Genomic DNA, 22,955 nt, shown 5'->3' with positions numbered 1-22,955 from the left:
ATAGTTCGGAATTCGCATTTAAAAAACATTGCAAATTCACTTAAAAAACCTTAGGTTTCAGGCCTTGTATAGTTAGGAATTCGCATTTAAAAAACATTGCAAATTCACTTAAAAAACCTTAGGATTCAGGCCTTATTTAGTTAGAAATTAGCATTTAAAAAAACATTGAAATTGCTCCCATATAGTTACTTGTACTAACTATATTTCGCGCACCCGCAATCCACTGCTGATGTCACATATTACATCATTCATGACATGGTCAGTGACATCACTGATGACATCTCAAATGACATCACTGATGATATCATTCATGTGATAATACGATGCACCTCCTCACACTCTAATATAACCTTTGATACACCCAGTGTTAAATACAGACTACCATTCTTGAAACCATTGACACACCAATACCAGTTACTACATACGCACTCACTGATTCCTAGGTCTACACACACATTCACTCATTCACCCATAGAATCACTCATACATACAGTCCCTCATCAATACAACACTATCATTTGCACTCATACAGACACTCACACACTGCCACTCATCCATGGAGTTACTCACACACCTTTATTGTGCACTTATAGAACAAGTCCTTGTTCTATAAGTGCACAATAAAGGATTTGTGCTGGATTTCCCTGGTGTGCCGTTTTCTGTGTCCAGCTATTGGAGGTGGATGGGAAGCAGGTTCTAATAGAGTGTGGCGGCTGCTACCACCAACGGCGTCAGCGTTGTGAGGCCGAGGATCGTTTTGGCAGCAACCTTGTGGAATAATATATATCTATATATATCTCTATCTCTATCTCTATATCTCTATCTATCTATATATCTCTATCTATCTATATATCTCTATCTATATATCTCTATCTATCTATATATCTCTATCTATCTATATATCTCTATCTCTATATATCTATATATCTCTATCTCTATATATCTCTATCTCTATCTATCTCTATATATCTCTATCTCTATATATCTCTATATATCTCTATCTCTATATATCTCTATCTCTATCTATCTCTATCTCTATATATCTCTATCTCTATATATCTCTATCTCTATATATCTATATATCTATATATATATATGAGCAAGGCTCCCCTGAGCCGAAACGTCATGCGGCTGAATTTGCATGAATAAAATTCCAGCACTTACTTGGTCTGTGTCCGTGCTGTCCTTTCCGAGGTGTGTATGTGTATGTATATATATATATATATATATATATATATATATATATATATATATATATATATATATATATATATATATATATATATATATATATATATATATATATTGAAATATGCTCCCTCTCCAAGAATTAATAATCTTGTTTTGAGAATACAAATAATTAAAGAGCGGAGTAAGAAAATTTGCCCAAAACTCTGCATCGTGTTTGAAGATTGTGTTTGGAAGCCCATTAGGCCCTGCATCTCCCTCAGTTTTCAACTTTATTACTTTTTAGTTGGTTGTCGTATTAAGGTGGTTAAGCCATTATGATTTGGTTCCTGTGATATGTCTTCAAGTTGAACCTTATCGTGGTGGACTAAGAAGTCTTCACGTTGTGTTATTTTGCAGGAAGCAGGGCTGATGTCAAATTTTGTACGCTTATCCTCCAGCAGGTTCCAAATTCATTAAAATTTCGTGGTTTGTATTATTGTATACATTTTGTATATGTTGTTCCCATATCTTCTTATTCCTGCTTTTTGGGACATTCCTGTTCCCATAGCAAACTTGTTTATTATGCCCCATAATTCCCAACTGTTAGGCAGTTTGCTGTCCCAGAGTAATTTTTCCCAGAGCTATTCCATACCGTTCCTTTTTTGCCACTCTACACCTTACACTGAAATTCTTCCTCAAGTCATTAATATTGCTGTTCGTTACTGGATTTCCAGATCTTATGGCCATAACTGCTTTTCTTGATTCCCTTGTAATTTCCCTTTTTTGGTAACGCAGCTGTATGTTAAACCATGATTCATAAATTCTACTTTGTGGACCTTGACTCCCGGGAGAACCGGAAATTTATTTAGAAGAAACTTTCCCAATTGTTCCCAAAAGACTTCTGGTGACTTGGTACACTGTGACCCGCCATCATTTATGTATTTATGCACAGCAACCATTATTTGTGAGACGTTCGTACTGCGCCAGTCTAATTTCTTCAGATTGGATGTTACTGGGATCTGTCAGTGCAGTTATTTTCTCTTTCTGAAACAGCTTTGCATTGATGGTCAAAACTTGCCGCAAATAGTAACTTTCCCGGCGCAATTGTATATAAAATGAATCAACTGTGATGTAAAGTTCATTGCTGACCATGGTATAGTAAATGGTTGATTGTTTCTTCCCACTTAGAAAGGTGATCCTGGCCGGTTGATCTCCCTTTATTTTATCGTTTAGAATGTATAATCCCAAGGTGTCCAAATCGTTTTTCAGCTCGTTAGCCTCCAACTCCTTTTGACACATTCTCTTGTTTGACTTGCTCCCTATTAGGTTGGAATTAAAATCACCTGTAATTACCATCTCATCATTTTGATGGCTTTTCTGCAAAACCTTGATTAGGTTAATCAGGTATACCAGTATTTCCTTTTTCGACTTTTTGCTCGGGTGGGTATATATGTTTAAAATCAGCAGCTGACAGGGCATTTTATTTCCAAAGTTGTTGCTTTCCAATTACGCAACCTGTATCCAGTTTTCATAAGTGTCAAGTTCTTCTGTTTGCCAATCTAAATTTTCTGTTACGTAAGTGGACAACCCACCCCTTGGGTGCCCATATTTATAAATTTGTTCTGCTGAAACATGAACTGTTCTGTGGGTTATAGACGTTGTTTCTGATTTGCACTGTATTGTCAGAGATCTCCCTGTCCTTCTGTAATACATTCACTTGTCCATCACTTGTTGTGCTTAATGTTTTATCAGCATTTTCACTTACTTCCGTGCTTATAAGATCTTGTAAGTTAGATGGAATTATTGGAAACTCGCAAACCTGTCCCTGTTTAGCTAGAGAAATTTTAAATTTGTTCCAATTTTTTCCCCTAAATTCACTTAAAATACCCAGAGATTTTTCTGAATTTTTTAATAACCGCCTGTCCGATTTAGTTTTGTTTTGATCTTCTTGTACTCTATCTTGAGATCTTACCATACTATGTTCATTTGAAATTCCTTCACAATTTGAAGATATAATTTATGAATTTAGTGAGGTTCCATTTACACCATCTTGTCTGTTGGTTACGTTTTTGTCAAACAGTGTCTTCAAGATGATGTCCTCATTGGCAAATTTTTATTTGTATCCTTTCGGCAGATCTTTGATTTTTCCTCGTTTTTGTTCCAAAGTGTTGTCTCTCACGGAAGCTTTAGAATTCACTGAGATGTCCTGCTTTTTAGGTTTCACCTAAGTGAAAGCCTGCGCACTGCGCAGGCTTTTCACGGAGGTGAAACCCTAATGAGAATAATATGTGGCTTTGGAATACGCCCTCTGTTCCATTGGCTAGCTCCATAAATGGAGGCTAGCCATTGGAACAGAGATCTGTCCGTCATGACCGGACCACATTCGTGGGCGTTCCCACGATTTCTTCCCTCTTCGCACCTCTGTGTGCGTCATCTCGGCGGTGGGCGTTTTTTTTTTGTTTGTTTAAGGTTTGTTTTCTTCATTCCAGGCCGACCGCCGCAAGTCCAGGTGAGTGCCCCTCCCCGCCCCCCCTCCCGCTGTCCGTGCCTTTCCCGCCCCCCTCGCTGTCCGTGTCCGCCCCCCTCCCGCTGTCTGTAGGTGCTTGTTATTTTTCGCATCAGCGGCATATTGGTTTCATTGTCCGTGTGCCCGTCCCCCCTCCCGCTGTCCGTGTGCCCGTCCCACCTCCCGCTGTCCATATGCCCGTCCACCCATTTAAAGCACTGGTGCCACTGCCAACTAATGATAGCTGCGCGCTTGAAACCATAAAACAAATAAAATGTTCTCTGCAGCAGTTCATCGGGTCGCTGAGTTATCACATTGTTAACCGCATAATTAAAACAATTATTGGCCAAGAAGAGAGCAGAAACACCGGTACAATGGAAGCTGGCCGTGGGTAGCGGTGTTACGCGTAGCAAGGGTGAGCCGGGCCCTAATCCAAGCAAGAAAAATACCCGCCCCCATCTCACTGTCTCCTAGTTTCATAGTAATAAGACAACACCAGCAGCTGATTGGGGTATATTGGGCCCCTGACACCCGTGGCCCTAGGTGCCATTGCGCCTGCTGCACTGTTGCTAGCTACGCCCCGAGCGTGGGAAAGTTTCAGACCCCCAAGGGCTGGCTGGGTAGGAAGGCGCCGGCTTTAGGACCCCATGGAGTCCGGTTCGCCAGGGTTGCACTGTGTTGACAGCAGCCAGGCTCGCGCACCGAGTATGGAGTCCCAGTTATGGCTGCGCAGTGTCTGCAGGGATCGCTCCACATACTAATCGCCAGAATGAGAGGATTAACCGGGGCGTCGAATATCGGAGGGTGACCCATGCAGCCGGAAGCCCCCGGGCAGCCAAGGATTAAAGGTAACGAGCGATTCTCATTTCCTGTCTCTTAATCTTTGCTTCGGATTTAGCAGCGTCATAAAATGCCTGTAAGCGCTGGTGGAGTCCCACGGCGAGAATGCACTTGAGGTTGTAATTCTTAACATACCTCAGAGGGACGATCGCCTACTGCCGAGATTTGTGTTGCCTGAAGAACTGCCTCGGGCTTTCAACCTTCCTAGGTTGATTAAAATCACCCTTCCAACGTTGATAAAAACATTGGCTTAACGACAGTTACTCCATGTCACTCAAGACGTATTTTCGATACGGAGGCTCTATATGTGACATTGTTACCAGTGGTATTGTTACTTTGCATGGTAGCGCAGTACTGAAGGTGACAGTTTACTTTTCAGCACACAGTGAGCTGCTGTTTACATACGCTGATCTTTCTGTCGGGTTTTACAGCACTGTGTTGCCTTGAGCGCTGCGAAGGTCTTCAGGTGGCATGTTGGCACTACATGAAATACTTATCACAAGGACGTTTCTTGGAACATAAATATTGACAGGACTGCATAACGCAATAACCTGGCATATGATGTCTTGACAACAGCACTGGTGTCTCTGAAAACGTGACACTGTTAACGCATTCCCATGGTCCCCTCCGAATACAAAGTGCCAGCGATGTACTATATGTTACTCTAGCCACGACAGATCCCCGGCTTGCTTTCCCCATAACGAGTCTGCTTTTCAGTTGATTTGGTGGGGAACATATAAAATATGTCATAACTGCGGGTTAGGGACCAATCTGCTGAATTTAGACATCAGGACCACGAGGTTGAAAAATCAACAAAAATGAAGTCAGTATCTTGTTTTGCCTGAAAATGTAAATGTATGTCCTTTCAAAAACAGCAGTGTGCATTCTACTGTGACAATTACATGCTCATTGCTGTTGCATGCTGGAGTGTGCAGGCTGATCTCACGGCACACACACCATGCTATTCTGTGCACACAGCTCATATTTGGCACGCTTCTGTTGCGATATACGTTCTCTAAGTAGCTATCCGCGGCTCCTTCTTGGAGCAAGGTCCATAATGCATCAAAATACCTAAAAAAGGCTCCTCTTGGGAACACGTTTCAATAACGCCCGTGCGGGTAACATTATTCCACCTCTTGAGCATGGAAGTAACATTTGTTTTTATTGTGAAAGAATGTAGAGATTGTCTGGTTTTACTTTAAAGGCCGTAGATAAATTCGCATATTCGGTTGAACGTTGGTATGTAACCTGCAGGATACCCTTTTAACCGGCGCCTATGTAGAATTCCCTGCTTACTTTGGTATGCCTCCATTGAAAGAATCTTTTATATCCACTCGTCGCCTCAAATTTGCCTTCTGTTTTAATGATCGCTTATGCTGATCTGTGCAGAATTTGTGGTCACAGACTTAATATTCGTGTGCAAGATCTATTAAGTAGGTGGTTGAGTTGGGGGGGTGGGGGGAGTCAATTAGAAATAGAGAGCTTCAGCGAGAGACCTGTTGGTAACATTTTCGAACCCCGTCGGCAGGGTTGCGAACAAATAGCATAAAATGACTCAGCGGGTAAGGGTTAATGCTCCTGCAGCTGGGAAGTGCACGGCACGCACGCCCCTGTCCTGATTGGGGTACTCCTCACTTTGATCTCATGGAACACCCTTTTGGACATTGTGGTATGGATAGTACTAGTGCCTTTAAGGGAGGATCTGCCATTAGTTGTTTACCATGCAAAGCAGATACACACTATATAAAGCAAGATCTATTCACAGTTAGTCTTTTTTAAATGCAATAATGTGTTTTTTATACTGCTTAGCGCTTTTTCTAATGTGTACTACTTTTAGGTTTCGCCTGGCGTCCGCTGCGCAGCAGCGTTTGTGCAGGCGAAATCTAATGTTAGAACAGTACTGGCTTTGTCCCACCTTCTCTTCCATTGGCTAGCTCCATAAATAGAGGCTAGCCATTGGAAGAGAGATCTGTCCGTCATTGCCAGAGCAGATTCGTAGGCGTTCCGGCGATTTTTACTTATCCCGTGGCCTCGTCCGCCTGGTGGACGGGGTGATGATGGGCATCTACGAGCCTCTGGTGTGTCACGGCAACTGGCCTCACCCAAAAGGAGCTGCCATTTTTTACTCGGTGTTCGCTGGTAAACAGATACGTCAGGGCGCGCGAGCCGTACCACAGGACCAGGGAGCGGGTCTTCCTAGGCTCTTTGCTTTACCTAAAGGCGCATTCTGTCCGTGGGGGACGCGCCTGGCTCCGGAACATGACTCCGTCCAGCTCCGGCTGCTGCCATTTTGTTGATCTAGCTGTTGTGCTCTGCCCTCGTCCCCGCCCCCCAAGTATGGGAGAGCCGAGCTCTGCAGGGGAACACGCAAGCGGCGCCTCTTTGAGAAGTGTAGAGCCCACGGCAGTTGATGCCCATTTGAAGTGGTTGAGGACACTGGACAAAGCTCCTTCGAGCCTAGCTAGAGCCCTCGTTGCGATCACATTGCGACAGTGGCCTTTCTGAGGGGGGTCGGAACATGCTGTAAGAGTGGTCTGGAGATCTACTTGGAGCGTTTCACAATTTGATGGATCCGATGTAAGCACACTGATTAAAAATTAGTCCTTGATATCGTTGGTGGCGTTCAGAGAGCATGCCCCCGCTAAGCGGTGAAGTTACGACAATACTCTCTGGACTGGGCAGAACGACGTACCACAGTTCCTGCGACTGCCGGTCAGCACAATGCAACGCTCATGCAGACATTGTTGGTCTTGTGATCGGAGCAGAAGAACTAACAAGGTCCTCCGCCCCCCCAACCCCCGGCTGAGGGTGGGTGATCCAAGGGCTGAAGATATGCCCAAGCATTTTGGAACCAGTGTGCACCCCCTCTTCCCACACACAATATGTAGCACTATACTGTCTGACGTTTACCAGCTGTTGCGATGTGCGTAGGGATCTGTAGCCGCATACTGCAGTCACAAGTCAACGACTCACTATTCCCAGAGTCAAAAGTGCGATTGTATAAAAGGTCCGAACTGGCTCAAGGTGTCACACCACTAGTGAGACCACTTGGCCACTGTTACTTTATCAAGTCAGTTAGGCTAGTGCAGGTTCCTGGGTACCAATGCTCATAGAAGGTATTCTGGGAGTTGTTTTCATTTGAGTGGCAGGCCGGATACCAATGTTTTGTTCAGAATAGCCAAGCACTGGAAACATGGCTGTGCTTGCTTCCCTGCCCCCTGGCTGTGCTTGCTTCCCTGCCCCCTGGCTGTGCTTGCTTCCCTGCCCCCTGGCTGTGCTTGCTCCCCCGCCCCCTGGTTCCCCTTCCCCTGGCTGTGCTTGCTCCCCTGCCACCTGGCTGTGCTTGCTTCCCTGCCCCCTCGCTGTGCTTGCTCTCCTGCCCCCTCGCTGTGCTTGCTCTCCTGAGTGTGTGTGTGGCTTTGGGTGGGTGTGTGTGGCGGTGGGTGTGTGGCTCTGGGTGGGTGTGTGTGGCTCTGGGTGGGTGTGTGTGGTTCTGGGTGTGGGTCTGTGTGTGGCTTTCTGTGTGTGGCTCTGTGTGTGTCTCTGTGTGTGTGTGTGGGGCTCTGTGGGTGTGTGGGTCTGTGTGTTGTGTGTGGGTCTGTGTGTTGTGAGTCGGTCTGTGTGTTTTTGTGTGGCGGTCTGTGTGTTTTTGTGTGGCGGTCTGTGTGTTTTTGTGTGGCATTTGCCAGAGATTAATCTATTGGCATTGTAAATGACAATGCCATTTATTTATCTGTTTTCAAAACCAACACAAATACAAATTTTGTCATTTACAATGCCAAAAGCTCAAACTTTTCAAAAGGCGAAACCATTGCATTGTAAATGCTTGTTTACTGTTATACACTATCACATTGTTTGACACCTTCATTTAAGCGTATTTTGCTTTTTTGTGTACATAAAGAAGAATCACTTTGAAGGGATTTATTAAAACTTACAATTGGATCTTGCAAATGAAACATAGATCCACATGAGACCCCGGGAGGGCCTTTATTGCTATGCTGGTTGGTTTTATGGCTGTAGAATTGTGAAAATATTGGATAGATTTGCTTCTTTTCTTGACCAGTTTGCTTACTCACATTAAGCCAGGCCTTACAAGCTCTTTTTCGTTGTCTTTTTGTTAATCCACCATTTGATAGACTAAGTGTAGAAATTAATTCCTGGTCGGTTTGCGCTTCCCCTGATAGATTTGATTACTTTATTTTGTTTTTCGTAACACTACCGTCATGTTGGGGGCAAAGTGTCATTACTTCGGCGCTTGCTTTGTCGTTCATCACATCTTTTCTTTCGGTCATAGCAGGGTGTTCCTTGTCTACCTTATTTTCTGTTGGCTTAACGACTTGGTATTTCTATTAATATTTCTGGAAGGGATGCCAATTTATCTATTATCTGGCTACATCCACAATTTGAGTTTGATAGGTATCCTCTGCTGGGAGCCTTATATTAGTTGTCCTTAGAGTAAAATACAGATAATATATCCAGTTTGGTGTTAATACCTGCGATATAAGTCGCGATCAAGGTTATTAGATCGATCTGAACGTCAAGTTTATCTGATTGAAAGTTTAAAACATCTATGGCTCGCTGTAAAGATCTTAATAAAGTATCACTCCATTTTACTGAGTGGGAGGATTGCGACAGGAATTCTGAAATTGAATCAATTCCACTCACTGAAGAGATTGTAATTGGGGGTGACTGGGTTGGTTGACTTCCCATAGGACTAGTGTTTAGCGTGATGTTTTTTCCTTCCTGCTGGTCCGAGCACACTAAATATTTTATAGGGGTGGAGGCTGCCCCTCCTTCCTCCCTAACTTGTGGGTCCGGAGGTGTGCCTGGACTCATTCCTGGATCTTGAATGTGTGCATCCTCATTTGGTTGTGTATTCAAGTCCAATGCCTGTATGAGGTCAGCATCATCTGATATAGAGGAAGAACTGATCCATTCATCGATTTGTACTTTGTCATTTTCTTTATCTCTAGCTACACTGGGGGTCTCCTATTTTCTTTAAATATTCTCCATGTTTCCTTTCTTTATTTTGACAGAACAGGTACTTAGGCTGGGTCTTGGGCAGATACACCTGGGCTGTAGTAGTTCTCAACCCTTTATTTGGGGGATCATCATCTCTGGCTGCCTCACGTTTAGCATCTTGGTTTACCTTGATTATATCATCCTCACTTTTATTTGTTTCATGGCTGGTCATCCTTATAAGTGAGGATCTTTCTCTTTCAGAACTAGGTTGTATTAATTTAATGTTGGAACTTAGGTATCCCGACGACTGGAGACTTCTTTTGTCCTGTGTTTTTGGTGTCATTGGACTCGGATAGCCTTGGGTTCCATCTGTGGCATACATTGTGGTCATTGGATCCTTTAGAAAATGGAATCTCTGGTTCTCGTTTTTCCTCCAAAATTAAAAAATGCTCTTTTTGGTGTCAAAACCAACTTTTCCTTTGTTATAATAAATTTTATTTCCTTCTCTCAATGTTTGAGGTAGAGTTTAAATCTGTTTTTGGCACTCTTTTTTGGTTTCCTCTTTAGTGTTGGTCGAATTTTTTCCTGATCTCATAATCCTTGATTGCTCTCGCAAACCCCTGATGAATCTGCACTCAGCAAAAAATTATTCCACTGATTCAAATTACCAACTTCCGAACTCACAAATCTGGCAGTGGGTAGGGGGAACAGGCTCAGCAGATAATAGATAACCCCCGAATCCCACAGCAGGGGTGCTCAGATTATTTGACACACTGTCCACCTGGATGGGCGCATGGGGAGCACACAACTGGTTAGTTCCCTACTTGCGCCAGGACGCCCCTTAGCTGGGGCAGCTGTGCGCAGTACAAATTCACGTAACATAACATAACTTTGGCTGAGGCAAAACAATGGTTATTAGAGTGTAGCAAAACAAGGTGCATTGATATTTTGAACAGCTTATTGCTTCCGAGGCTCACAGCTTTTTAAGCGGCAATTTGACGGCTCCCACGGCTCCTGGGGTGAGTCTTACCACACAAGGCCACGAGTCACAAGCCACAGGGAGACACACGCACACTGCTGCAATACCCACACGGCGGGCGGGCAGGCTGGCTCCAAACACAGCCGCTACCGCTGCCACAGCCTCTGCCGCCAGGAGGAACTTCTGCTCCAAACTACTACTGCTGCCACCCCTGTCCCATCGGTCCGCTGCCTCCGAGAGCAAAAGCAGGAGACCGGGACAGCAACAGCAACAGCAAAGGCAACAAGAAAGCAAGTTGGTGGCAGGAGGCGGCAGGGAGCAGTCCAGCAGACGGAAAACAGGACTTGCTTGAATGCGGTGGCTTTCAGCAGCGTTGATTGCCGCGATTCCACAGCCACTCTACACACTTGCCTGCTGGGCCAAAAACCCCACAAGTTCAATGGGAGTCTTAGTCAGTCAAAAGCTTAACCAGCGCTAGGGCGGCTTTTCCTATATACGCAGGTACGTGCCACGTTTCACTTTACCAATGTGCGGTTCCTACCGCATTAAGCACTTAGGATCTGGTGCCACTGGCAAGGGGGCTTCAACCCCAGTCTCTCGTCTCGGTGGCTGCGGCTCCGCGGCGTCTCCGGTGTTACGTTCATGGCCGGCTGGCCTGCCTGCTCACAACCTCTCTCAACTCCATGCTCCGTGCTACTCCTCTGCTCCTCGCAAAACGTGGAATGGAGTTTGGTACCATTTCAATGAATGCTTTCACATGAGAACTCATTGCTGGGTTCACTCTCTGCATGTTCCTTGGATTTTGACTGAGCATTATGTGCAAGGTCGAACAACAGTGCCCCTTGTTATTTTGTTCTGGCCAGTCCTTAGCTGTTAGACAAAACATACAGATGCAGCTGTTTGGACAGCGTACTTGGGTTTTTAGTAGGGTACACGGATAGGTGACAGACACTCGGAGAGGGACCTTTCCAGGGAGAAGAGCGAGACATCACCTATGATGTAGATCTACCATCTATAGACTAAGGTATGGGGTTTGCTGACAAAGTTTAGAGATCTTCTATTATATTTTCTCCATTGTCGTTCTATGATGACATCTCTCCATGATCTAAGGACTAGCTGTTATGCGGACTGTATTTATACTATGCATTTTCCTGCTTGTTGTGGCATGTATACTGCATGTTAGTTAAAATACATATTTTAAACTGTTGTGTGTTAGATCTTATTGTGGACATGACAAGAGTGCGAGCAAAAGGGTGTGCCTGGTTACCACGATTCCTGAGAGATCAGATTGTTGTATTCTTGGGTGTCTAATCACTTTTTTCTCTTGGAGTAAGTAGGAGAACAAGTGAGACCCTATAGTTCTGGTCCTATGGTGGTAGACAGACCCAGTCCATATACACCAAGGTCCCATACTCCTGGGCATAGTTCGGTATTTCTGCAGAATCCCTGCAAAAGCCTACAGCCTCAAAACAAGCTCTAGAGAACCAAATCAATTTTTCTTCCATTCTTCCACTAGGTCAAAAATCTCAGAAAAATCAATACTCTACAATATCTTAATTGCTGAAGTTGATCTTCTACACAGCCTACCGGGGAATCTCGAAAAGTTTACACTACAAAAACATGTCCTAGTGCGCACACTCAAATGGTTTAGAAAATTAGACTATTTGAAAAGGAAAATGCTACTTACCAGAATGCATCTGTTTTTGGCATGTAGAGCTGCAGAGTTGTACACTATGCATTGATCATCTGGTGTGGGGCTCGGATGCTTGCACTTTGTTGTTGTCTTGGAAGAGTCTTTTGTAGTCACGAGATAGAGGACTCCTCCCTTGGACGATAGTGCACATGGGCATCGACTCCATCCTTCGATTGTTTTTCGCCATGATGGGAAATGGAGTCAGTAAGTAGTAAGAGATGTTCATATGAATGTATCTAAGATAATACTGGAACAGGTACAGGTTCCGGGGAGGCCACAACTCTGCAGCTCTACATGCAAAGAACAGATGCATACTGGTAAGTAGCATTTTCCGTTCGAGGCATATGAGCTGCAGATTGTACAGCAGTGTCTCCACTAGCTGTGGTCACCTGTATCTGTTTCAGTAGTTTGAAAAAGTGTTTTAAGAATAGCCTGGCCTACAGAAGCTTGTTGCTTAGCCTGCACGTCAACACTATAGTGTTTCGTGAAGGTGTGTGGTGTAGACCATGTTTCTGCTTTACATAGGTCATCTACCGGAATGTTTCCTAAGAATGCCTTGGAAGCCCCTAGTTTGCATGTTGAACGAGCCCTAGGGGGAATTGTTAATTTGCGTTTTGGTAGCATATTTGAATACATTTTACTATCCACCTAGCGATCCCAGCTTTGGAGATGGGGTTACCCTTCTGAGGTGGGGAGAGGGCTACAAACCGTAGTTTTGTCTTTCGAAAGGGCTTAGTTCTGTCAATGTAATAAAGTAGCGCTCTTTTGACATCAAGTGTGTGAAGAGCTCTTTCTGCCACAGGGTCTGGGTTTTGGAAAAACACAGGTAACTCAAAGGATTGGTTAAGATGAAAAGCAGAGATGACTTGGGGAAGGAATTTTGGATTTGTTCTGAGAACCACTTTGTTACGATGTATTTGTAAGAATGGTTCTTGTATGGTTACAGCCTGGATCTCTCTTACCCTTCTGAGAGAGGTAATTGCGACAAGGAAAGCTACTTTCCATATGAGGTACTGAACTTCACATTTATTTGTAGGTTCAAATGGGGGACCCATGAGTCTTGTAAGAACAATGTTTAAATTCCCACCCGGAGAGGGTGGCAGTCTGGGAGAAATTATTCTTTTAAGGCACTCCATAAAGGCTTTAATTGTAGGTACTCTAAATAATGACAAGTGTCGTCTGTTTTGTAAATAAGCAGCAAGTGCCGCTAGATGTAATCGTATGGAGGAATATGCTAGATTACATCTTTGTAGGTGTACTAAATAGCAAAATATGTTCTGGATAGAAGCATTCAGCGGATCAATGTTATTGTTATTGCAGTATATGACAAATCTTTTCTATTTTGCTGCATAGCAAGCTCTAGTAGTAGGTCGTCTGGATTCTTTAATGATGTTCATACAGTCTGGCGGAAGGTTAAGATAACTGCACTCTAGGACTTTAGGAGCCAGACCACCAGATTCAGTCGACCTTGATCGGGGTGCCTTATATCTCCACGGTTCTGCGTTAGCAATGTGGTGGAGAAGCGTAGTTTTTGATGTAGAACTATTAAGAGTTCCAGCAGTGTTGTGAACCACTGTTGGTGTGCCCATGTGGCAGCCACCAAGATTATTTTGAGAGACTGTTGTCTGAGCTTGCGTATTCTAAGGGAATCCGTGGGAGTGGCGGAAAAGCGGGCGCAAACCTCCCTGACCAGTTCATCCATATCGCATTGCCTTTGGACAACGGGTGTGGAAATCTGGCGGCGAAGGTTGGGCATTTTGCATTTGCGTGTGTGGCAAACAGATCTGTCTGGTTGACCCCACCTTTCGAAAAATGGTTTAAGAAATTGGGGCTGAAGTTCCCATTCGTGCATATGCTTTGCCTGCCGACTTAGCAGATCCACAATCTGATTGTGAACTCCTGGAAGATGTACTGCCAGAAGGCATATGTTTTGTGGAATTGCCCATCTCCTAATGTTTTGTGCGAGCTGGGACAGCTGCAAAGAATGTGTGCCTCCTTGTTTTTTAATGCAATACATGGCTGTCATATTGTCCGTCCGGACTAGGACAGTCTTGTGCTGTAGACTTGGAATGACTTGAATGCTAGAAATATTGCTAGTAATTCTAGGGGATTGATGTGGAGCACTTGCTGTTGAGTGGCCCATTTGCCTTGAATTGCATGGTTTAGGAGATGGGCTCCCCAGCCGGTGAGTGATGCGTCTGCTGTTAGCACTATTTGTGGAACTGGCTCTAGGAACGGCCACCATTTGGACAGGTTTTGTATGTTTCACCACTGCAGAGAGCAATGTGTAAGGCTGACCACTAACACCAGATTTGTATGTTGTCCTTGAGCTTGGTTCCACAAACGTGCAAGGCATTCCTGTAAGGGGCGCATCTGAAGTCTTGCATGAGGTACGATAAGGATGCAAGAGGCCATCGTTCCAATGAGCTGCATGAATACCCTTGCTGGGAGGGAATGCTGCGGTTGAAATCTGCCAATTAGTGTTTGAATACTGGCTATCCTGGCTGGATTGGGATATGCTAAAGCTCTGGAGGTGTGTACTGTGGCCCCTAGATACTGACGCATGTGGGAGGGCTGAAGATTTGACTTGGGGTAGTTCAGTGTGAATCCCAAGTTGTGTAGCAGCTGGATGGTTTGAGAAGTGTGATGAACACACAGGATGAGTGACTTGGCTTTTATTAGCCAGTTGTCGAGATATGGAAAGACATGGATTTGTTGTCTTCTTAAGTGTGCTGCTACCACCGCAAGGCACTTTATGAACACACTGGGTGCGGTGGTCAACCCGAATGGAAGGACTTTGAAATTATAGTATTGTCCGTCCACTATGAACCTTTGATACTACCTGTGAGCAGAGTGTATAGGTATGTGGAAGTAGGTGACCTTGAGATCTAGTGTGGCAAGGAAGTAGCCTTGTTGCAGGAGTGAGAGGACTTGTTGGGGAGTGATCATATGAAAATGATCTGACTGTATATAGATATTGAGGGGTCTGAGGTAGAGTACTGGCCTTAGGGTGCCGTCCTTCTTGGGTATTAGAAAATACAGCGAATGAACCCCATGATGCTGTAAGGAAACTAGTTCTATTGCATGCTTTTGAAGCATTGAGAGAACCTCTTGTTTTAAGAGAGTGAGGTGTTCTGTGGACATTGGATGCTGTTTTGGTGGTATGGTGGGCGGGGTTGCTGTAAGTTCCAGGCAGTAACCATACTGGATAATTTGTCTTACCCACTTGTCTGTTGTGATGGAATTCCAGACAGGTAGGAACTGTGAAAGTCTTCCCCCGACCGGAGTGGAATGGTCTCAGGGGAGTGGAGGGAAGCCACTGTTTATTAGTGGGGGAGGCGCAAGTGTTGTTGCCTCGGCCTCTCCCTTTGTTATTATGTCCCCTATATCCGCCTCTAAAATATCCTCTGTTGGGGGATGTTTGTGTGGTATTTTTGTAGGAAGAGGAGGCAGTGTCTGTTGCAATGTTTCTAGATGCTTCTCTATAGAAGGAGTGACGAAAGAACCCATGTATGGATGGAGACTGCAATGCTCCCATGGATTTAGCAATCTGTGTCCTTTTTCATCTTCTCCAGAGTGGTGTCTACAGCTGGTCCAAAAAGTTGTTCTTGATTGAACGGCTGGTTGAGGATAGTGGTTTGTACCTCAAAGCCTGAAATGCGTAACCAGGGATGTTGTCGGAGTAGCACACCAGTGTTAATGGACCTAGAGGCTGTGTCTGCAGCGTGAAGGGCACACTTGATTGATGTTTGGGTTATTAATTTGCCCTCTTGAATTAAATAATTTGCCTGGGTTTTGTATTGATTAGGTAAATGCTGTGATAGGGCTCAAGACCTTCCATACCTAGCAAGTAATGCTTGGGCGTTGGCTATGCGCCAGTGATTAGCTGCTTGGGCAGCAACTCTCTTGCCAGAGGCATCGAACAACTTCTATTCCTTATCCAGAGGTGGTGCGTCACCAGAGGTTTGAGAGTTGGTGCGCTTCCTAGTGTTAGTTACCACTAGTGAGTCTAATGGTAGCTGCCCTTTGATGTAGGTGGGATCATCTGGGGCAGGTTTACATTTTTTGTCAATCCTGGGATTTAGAATTCTAGCTTTCACCGGGTCTTTGAATATTTCAGGGGCATGTGACCCCTTTTAGCATTGGCAGGGTTTGGACAGTTTTTTGGGACTGTTCGAAGGTGTCTAGAAGGAGGTCCTCTACAGGGTCTGAATGCATGTGAACACCATGGTAGACAGCAGCTCTATTTACAAGCTGACCAAAACCAATATGGTCATCTGGGGGAGATGGTTTTATTGGATATGGTGGGGGATCTATTGGGTCATCATATTCATCCCAATCGTACCGTGGTGTGTCCTGAGGGTCAGTGAAAGGTTAATTGTTGCCTCCCCCACCCTCTAAATTATTATTATTGTCATGTGGTGGTGGTGGTGAATGAGGTGGGAGGTTTGGAGGCTGTGAAGGCGAGACAGGCTTAGGAGGAAGAACAGGGTGAGGAGGAATAACCGGAGAAGAAGGTCTTGTAGGTGAAGAGGCATTGCAGGAGTGTCCAGCTTACTCTTGTTGTGTGGAATAGTAGCCACATGTCCTGTTTTGGGGTCTAAATTGATTTTTTTCTCCTTGGGATTAACAGGATCTGGTCGAAAAAGTTCTTCCTCTTTAGTGACCGCTTTTGATACAGACTTCTGTGGATCGAGCAGGGTTTGGATTTCTGCCCGAGGCCTTAGGATGTGGTTTGGGGTCCTTTGGCTTGGCTATGGAGCCGGAAATCTTTTTCTGTTCCGAAGATTTTGGTTTCGGATCAGAGTGTTTCGGCATGGAGGTGGTCGGTACAGACTTCTTTTTGGGAGTAGGTTGCTCTCCCGTCTTCGGTGCCGAAGGCGCCTGCGGGACACTGATATGCGGGTCGCTCGGTCTCGAGCAGCGCCGAAGAGCGGGGCTTCTGAAGGTTGTTTTCGGTCGCGACTGGGGCTAGCAGGCTAAGTCTTGACCAGGCCCTTCTTTTTTTGGGTGGAGATGGGGTTGGGGCAGTTGTACTCACTCGTTGACCAGGAGTGATGTGGTCGATCTGAGTCATCTGCTTCGGACACGATTTCCAGGTCCTCAGAATCTTCCTCCGGGACATCGTGGCCTTCATCGAAGATGTCCACTGGTGCCGGAGCTGCTCGCTGCGCCATGATGTGCAGTCGGTCCAGACAATCACGGATGGTTTTCTCGGATCGAAAAAGGGTGCAGGCCTGCCAATTGTTCTCGTGCTCAGGCGAGAGACACAAGTTACAGACCTTGTGATGGTCACTGTGTGGGAATTTCACTCGATACTGGGGGGATTTATTGAATGGAATCCTTTCTATGACCTGTAGGCCCGAACGGCATCGATAGGCCCAGCCTCCTGAGTCGACTACCGGAATAGAGTAGTTGAGATGCGCGAAGATCACATGATCAAAAACAATACAGTTGAGTTGTAGATAGTTTTTGGCGTCGAAAAGGTTTGGAAATACGGCACTAAACTGGAATGCAAAAGTTACATCCGAACCCGATGACGGTAAAAAACAATCGGAGGATGGAGTTGATGCATATGCACACTATCGTCCAAGGGAGCAGTCACCTATCTCAGACTCTTCCAAGACAACAACAAAGTGCAAGCATCCGAGCCCAACACCAGATGGCGATCTATGTATAGTGTACTATCTGCAGCTCATATGCCCCGAACACATACATTAGACTGGTATCATCAGATGAGATTAACAGAGGTTTCTTTCATGTGTAAAATATAAAAAGGGTTGAACCCATGAACAAAAGTGTCAAGTGTCGACAGGGTGAGACTGCACAAAATTGGGAGGGTGCCTGACCCCTGTTTGCGATGTGGATTTGAGAGGGGAGACTTCTTCCACACTATCTGGTCATGCCCGAACATCCAGGTTTTCTGGGGTAAAGTGCTCCGTGAATTGGGAGCGGTACTGGAGACCGACATTCAACCCGATCCTAAGTTGGTCCTATTAGGAATGACATACGATTTCGATGTGAGCCGCCCACAATTGATTTTCCAAGTGCTGGCCTTAGTGGTGGCCAGGAGGGATGTTGCCAGGAAGTGGGGAGCCCCAGACTGCCCGCGGCTAGAGGATTGGCGAGACGGCCTGGACAAGTATATGGCTGTAGAGAGGGTCACCTATAAAGCACGGGGATGCCCCAAAAAGTTTGGGAGAGTTTGGAGGAAATGGCGCCAATACCATGGGCTGGATGGCGGTCTCGGAGAATGCTGCTGTGCTAAGGATCTGGGGGATACGAGTGTCTTGGTTCGAAAGTGGTCACATTACATTTTTGGCCTACGAGACTACTGTGGAAACCGTCTGGACTGTGTTCTACATTTGTGAGCAGAGATTTGGGGTGCTGGGGGGGGTTCTGGGTTTGGAACTGTGGAGGAATAATGACGTGCCTGTTCTATTGTTTTGCACTGAAAATGCTAATAAAGATATTAAAAAAAAAAGTGTCAAGTGTCAGAAGTAGAGACTTCCATCAAGTAAGGAAAGGTAATGCTGTTGACTAGTTGCAATACAACTGAAACAAGCATTTGCAATGCAATAGGTCTCGCATTAAGAAAGTTTGAGCTATTTGTTTTGCAAATGACAAATTTTTTATTTATGTGTTGGTTTTGAAAATAGCGAAATTAATAGCTTTGTCATTTACAATGCCAATAGTTATAATGTTCGCAAATGTGACACCTATAGCATTTGTAATGCAACATGTTTTGAATTTACGTGAAGTAGATATATGGATATTACAAATAAGAATGGCTTTTAATTTTTTAAAATAATTAATACTTAAATAAAAGTGTCAGGCTTGTACTTGTCCTTTAGTGACGTAGGATAACCAATCTAGCAATGCCCAATGCATTTGCCAATCATCTTACATGTTTTGTTAGTGCAGGTAAAAATGAAACATCATGCAGCAGCGCCATGCAGGCAGGGGGCATTATAAAGCCAGTATTCGTCAAGTTTCGTTCCTACACATCTGTGTAGTTCTGTGTTTGGTGCTAAATATATGTGTGTGTGTACTTGTACATGTTTCAGAGGGCGTACTTGTACTTCTAGCTGTGAGTGTGTGTTGGGCCATGTGAACATATCTTAGGTTATGTTTATAAGTCTGAAACTGTGTTTACGTTTGTGTAGGGTGTTCGGTTGTCAGCATGTCTGTAGGCCTCTATCTGTCAAAGTGTGTGTGTATTTTACAGACTGTATAATGTCTCTGCATATCTATATAGGTGCATTCGCGTGGTTTTTAGGTGTCCGAAGATGGCTAACCGTTTATATCTGTGCCAGGCTTTTTGTAGGACTGTGGTTATGTGCTCGTAAATGTCTGTTGCGTTGCGCTGTGTCTGAGGCTATGCGTGCGTGTTAGTATTTGCGTGATGCTGTGTGTGCCAACCCTCACAGTATGACATATGGAGTACTTTCTGGTAGGCAGATCTCGGCGGATGAGACGAAAGACAGGCCACCTCCCTAAGACTGGCAGGGGTGACAGCTCTTTTCTTGGCTCTCAGCTCGACATGATGTACAGGACACGCTCTGCAGCTGACGCGGTGACAGATCCACTCGGAGGAGCCTGCCAGACGCCCACTGTCTTGAATTAATGCAGTGCGGAGAATAATGGCAAAAGGGAGCTCGTTCGAAAATTAGCCTTTCTCCCTCGCTCACACTTTAAATCCCTGCCTCTCCCTCCTTTTCTCTCAAATAATTGAGCGACTTGCGCCTATATGAATGCAGAGGTCACGTGCCCCAATGAGTCATTAAAATGGTAGTTTAATGGATTACTGAATGTGCTGCAGAACCCGGTGTTCTGTCTGGATGTAATTGGCCTGTATTTTGAATACTGGGTTTTTGTAATTTCGGGGTCAAAGACTCTTTGCATCTAACTTGTGGATCTGCAGAGATACTCCTCTGCACAACTTAAAAGGGGAACTTTGGACACTGTGCGTGAAGTCAGGAACCAGGCGCTTATATCCCGCCACTGATAGGAAACCATAAAATAGGAATTGCTCAGTGAGATAAACACCCGCAGCCGAGAACAGTACAACCAACAGATTACAGGTTAAAATAGCTCATGCGACTTAGCATTTGCCAGACAGAGGCCATAGACTAACACAAGCGGTCTTGGAAGTTTAATGCAAGTACTGTAAGGCAGTGCAAGCCTGTGAGAGAGCATATGTGTAAAAAAACCTACAGAGTTCACGTTCCATTTCTGGTGAAGCTGCAGCTGATATCTGTGTAACCTGCAACTAACATAGTACCATCATGGTGGCATAGCTTATGTTGCTACTGTGCATATGGAAAGGGCTGTGTCTCCCTGCAGGGGGCAGGTTCCACATTCTAAAAAGAAATGATTATAGAAAATCGTGGAATCTCTCCAAGCATTGAGATGTCGGTGTGCTTGCTACTCGCTGAAAAAGGGCTTCCACACCTCATCAGGGGTAGCAAGCGCTATATAAATGCAAACCTTTTTCCCTCTTCTATCCCTCCACTATCCTTTTCAATCCAAATAACAGACTAACATATCCACCACTCAAATTAATTTCATATTTCAGTGCACTAATTCACCACTATTCTTTTATGGGTTCCGGAGTAGCGTGCTACTAGCTGAAAAAGAGCTTCGACACCTCGTCAGGGGTAGTAAGCACTATATAAATGGAATTACAAAACAATACAATACAGGATTGCATGCACTCACGAAAGTGCTGCTGATACAAAAGGACGCAGACACTGGCACAGCTGACACCACTCTGGGAGGGGGTCATCATTACCAACTTCAGAATGGGTATCCTCCGAGGGTGATACCCCCTCACCTTTGCTAATGATACGTCCATATCTGTGTGACATTTTTTGAGGAAGAGATATGAGCTTGTGGGACATATGTAATTGTAGACAGCAAATCTGTACACTTCAAACAAGAGCGTTTTTTAACCCGGAGACTGGACTCAGAGCCTTTAGGTATCTAGAAAGTGTGAGCGAAATTCACGTAATTTTCATTCTTGCGATTTAGAGACATTTTAGTAAAGTTAAGTGTAATTACGCAAGAATAAAACCGGGGTGCACAATCCCGGGCGGAAGTCAGGCAGGCCGGGGGCGGGACGTCAAGACACACCGGAAGCCCAGGCAGGAGCCTACCCAGCACTGGGACGTGTGGGCAGGAGGAGAAGGGCGGCTGGCGCTAGCGGGGCTCCCGTGAGGTGAGAGCCCCGCACCGAAGGAAGAGACCGCCGCCGCCTGCAACGAGCCCTCGTATGGAGAGCTGGAGACGAGTACCGGTGAGTGGGGGACTTTGCTGAGCTGCAAGTGCGGGGGGCATGTCTGTGTGCGTGTGCAGCGGCGGGGGGCTCTGTATGTATGTGAGCGTGTGGGTGTGTTTAAAACAGGCCGATGACTGTGTGGGGGGGGGGAGGGTGTGTGTGTGTGTGAGCGAGTGTCTGTCTGTGTGTGTGTATGCGCATGCATGTGTGTATCTGTGCGAACTTCAAGAAATCGGAACCCGGTGATGTGCACGGTACGGGAATTGCTGAGAATGTGGACAGAGCCGACGTGCGCGTTCACGCAGGCAAATCCAGCAGCAGAAGCGCGTGCCACCCTCCTGTCCCTAATTCCCCCGAGACGGACGGCTATCCGTCTCTAGCTGGACGCATCCTTCGGATGCTACTCCAGCGAGACCTAAAAAGTGCAAGGCCCACATACTTCTGCAGCAACAAAGTATGACACCTCAATCAGTGGTAACCAAGGTCTGTAAAAAAGAAACCAGAGACTGCTTTTTACCTCTCCGATAAATCCTAGTTGAACTAGCTCTGCTGCCAACTCCTGAATGTTCTCATCTGAAAAATAGAAAGAGGAGAGGGAGTGGGTATTTGCAAAGCCTCAATGCAGCCAGAGGCAGTGTGAGCTAAAGCAGAAGTAATAGGACTAAGAACAATACTCACTAGGTAATAGATCACAGCTTAGGTGCCGGTTTAATTTATCTTCCAATTTCAACAATAACGTTATCTAAGAAAAAATGTAAAAAAGTGCAAAACATGAATTTCCATAACAAGTAAAGAAGTGGCACAGTCTCTTCCCAAGTACAGATATACTACTTAACAATATTTTAATTATATGTTTGTGCCATTGAAAACCACATGTAACCTTAATCCAAAATTGTGATAGAGGTAGCAGACTACTTCGGACCATCAGGACCCTTGCTCACTACAGCTATATTTTATTTTTATTTGTTTTACATTTTATGTAACTCTACCAGCTGCCATTGCACTTTACAGTGAAACAACTGAATAGACTAAGGTCTCAGTAATGCCTTGAAAAACTGTGGGGTACAGTCAATACCAATATCCATTATTGAGCACTGAAGCATTTGTAATAGCATAGAAAATGGACTTGGGTAATCAGATGATCGTTTAAATCTATGGCTGTGGCAGAGAGTGAAATGGGAAGACTGAGAAAGAGCATAAGACGTGAAAGAAGCTCTTGGGGTAGGTACAGGGGCAGTGGATAGAGGGCAGGTACAATAACAGGATGGGGTAAGATAGTACTGAAAGTCAATCAGTGTGCAAAATATTAGGTTCAATTGAAATCTTATGCCACCTGGTAGGGAGTTGAGGCCCGTGTGGTTTTGGGCACCACCACAAAGTGGTATTCTCAAATACTGCTGGATACTACAGCAGCTTCAAACACCAGGTGAAGGTAAGTTGGTGGCTAAACGATGTTAGTCATATGTGGGGAGAGTGCTGTAGCTCTGACTGATTTCACAGTAAAGTCAGACAGAATATCTTGGAG

General features: G+C 45.0%; 1 protein-coding gene across 1 annotated transcript in view; it reads right to left on the bottom strand.

Moving 5' to 3' along the window:
- Positions 1-22,955, bottom strand: part of NRBP1 (nuclear receptor binding protein 1) — a 349,434-nt gene that overhangs the window by 43,675 nt on the left and 282,804 nt on the right. The window contains exons 15-16 of the mRNA XM_086928169.1: positions 22,109-22,172; positions 21,948-22,003 (exon numbers count right to left, since the gene is read on the bottom strand). Of these exons, the coding sequence (XP_086784295.1) occupies positions 21,948-22,003; positions 22,109-22,172 (120 nt within the window). The remainder of the gene's footprint in view (positions 1-21,947; positions 22,004-22,108; positions 22,173-22,955) is intronic.

Source organism: Lissotriton vulgaris, chromosome 6, assembly GCF_964263255.1.
Source record: "Lissotriton vulgaris chromosome 6, aLisVul1.2, whole genome shotgun sequence".
In the NCBI taxonomy this organism is placed as follows: Eukaryota; Metazoa; Chordata; class Amphibia; order Caudata; family Salamandridae; genus Lissotriton; species Lissotriton vulgaris.
The sequence above is the reverse complement of the archived record's forward strand: the minus strand, read 5'-3'. Positions and strand labels throughout refer to the sequence as shown.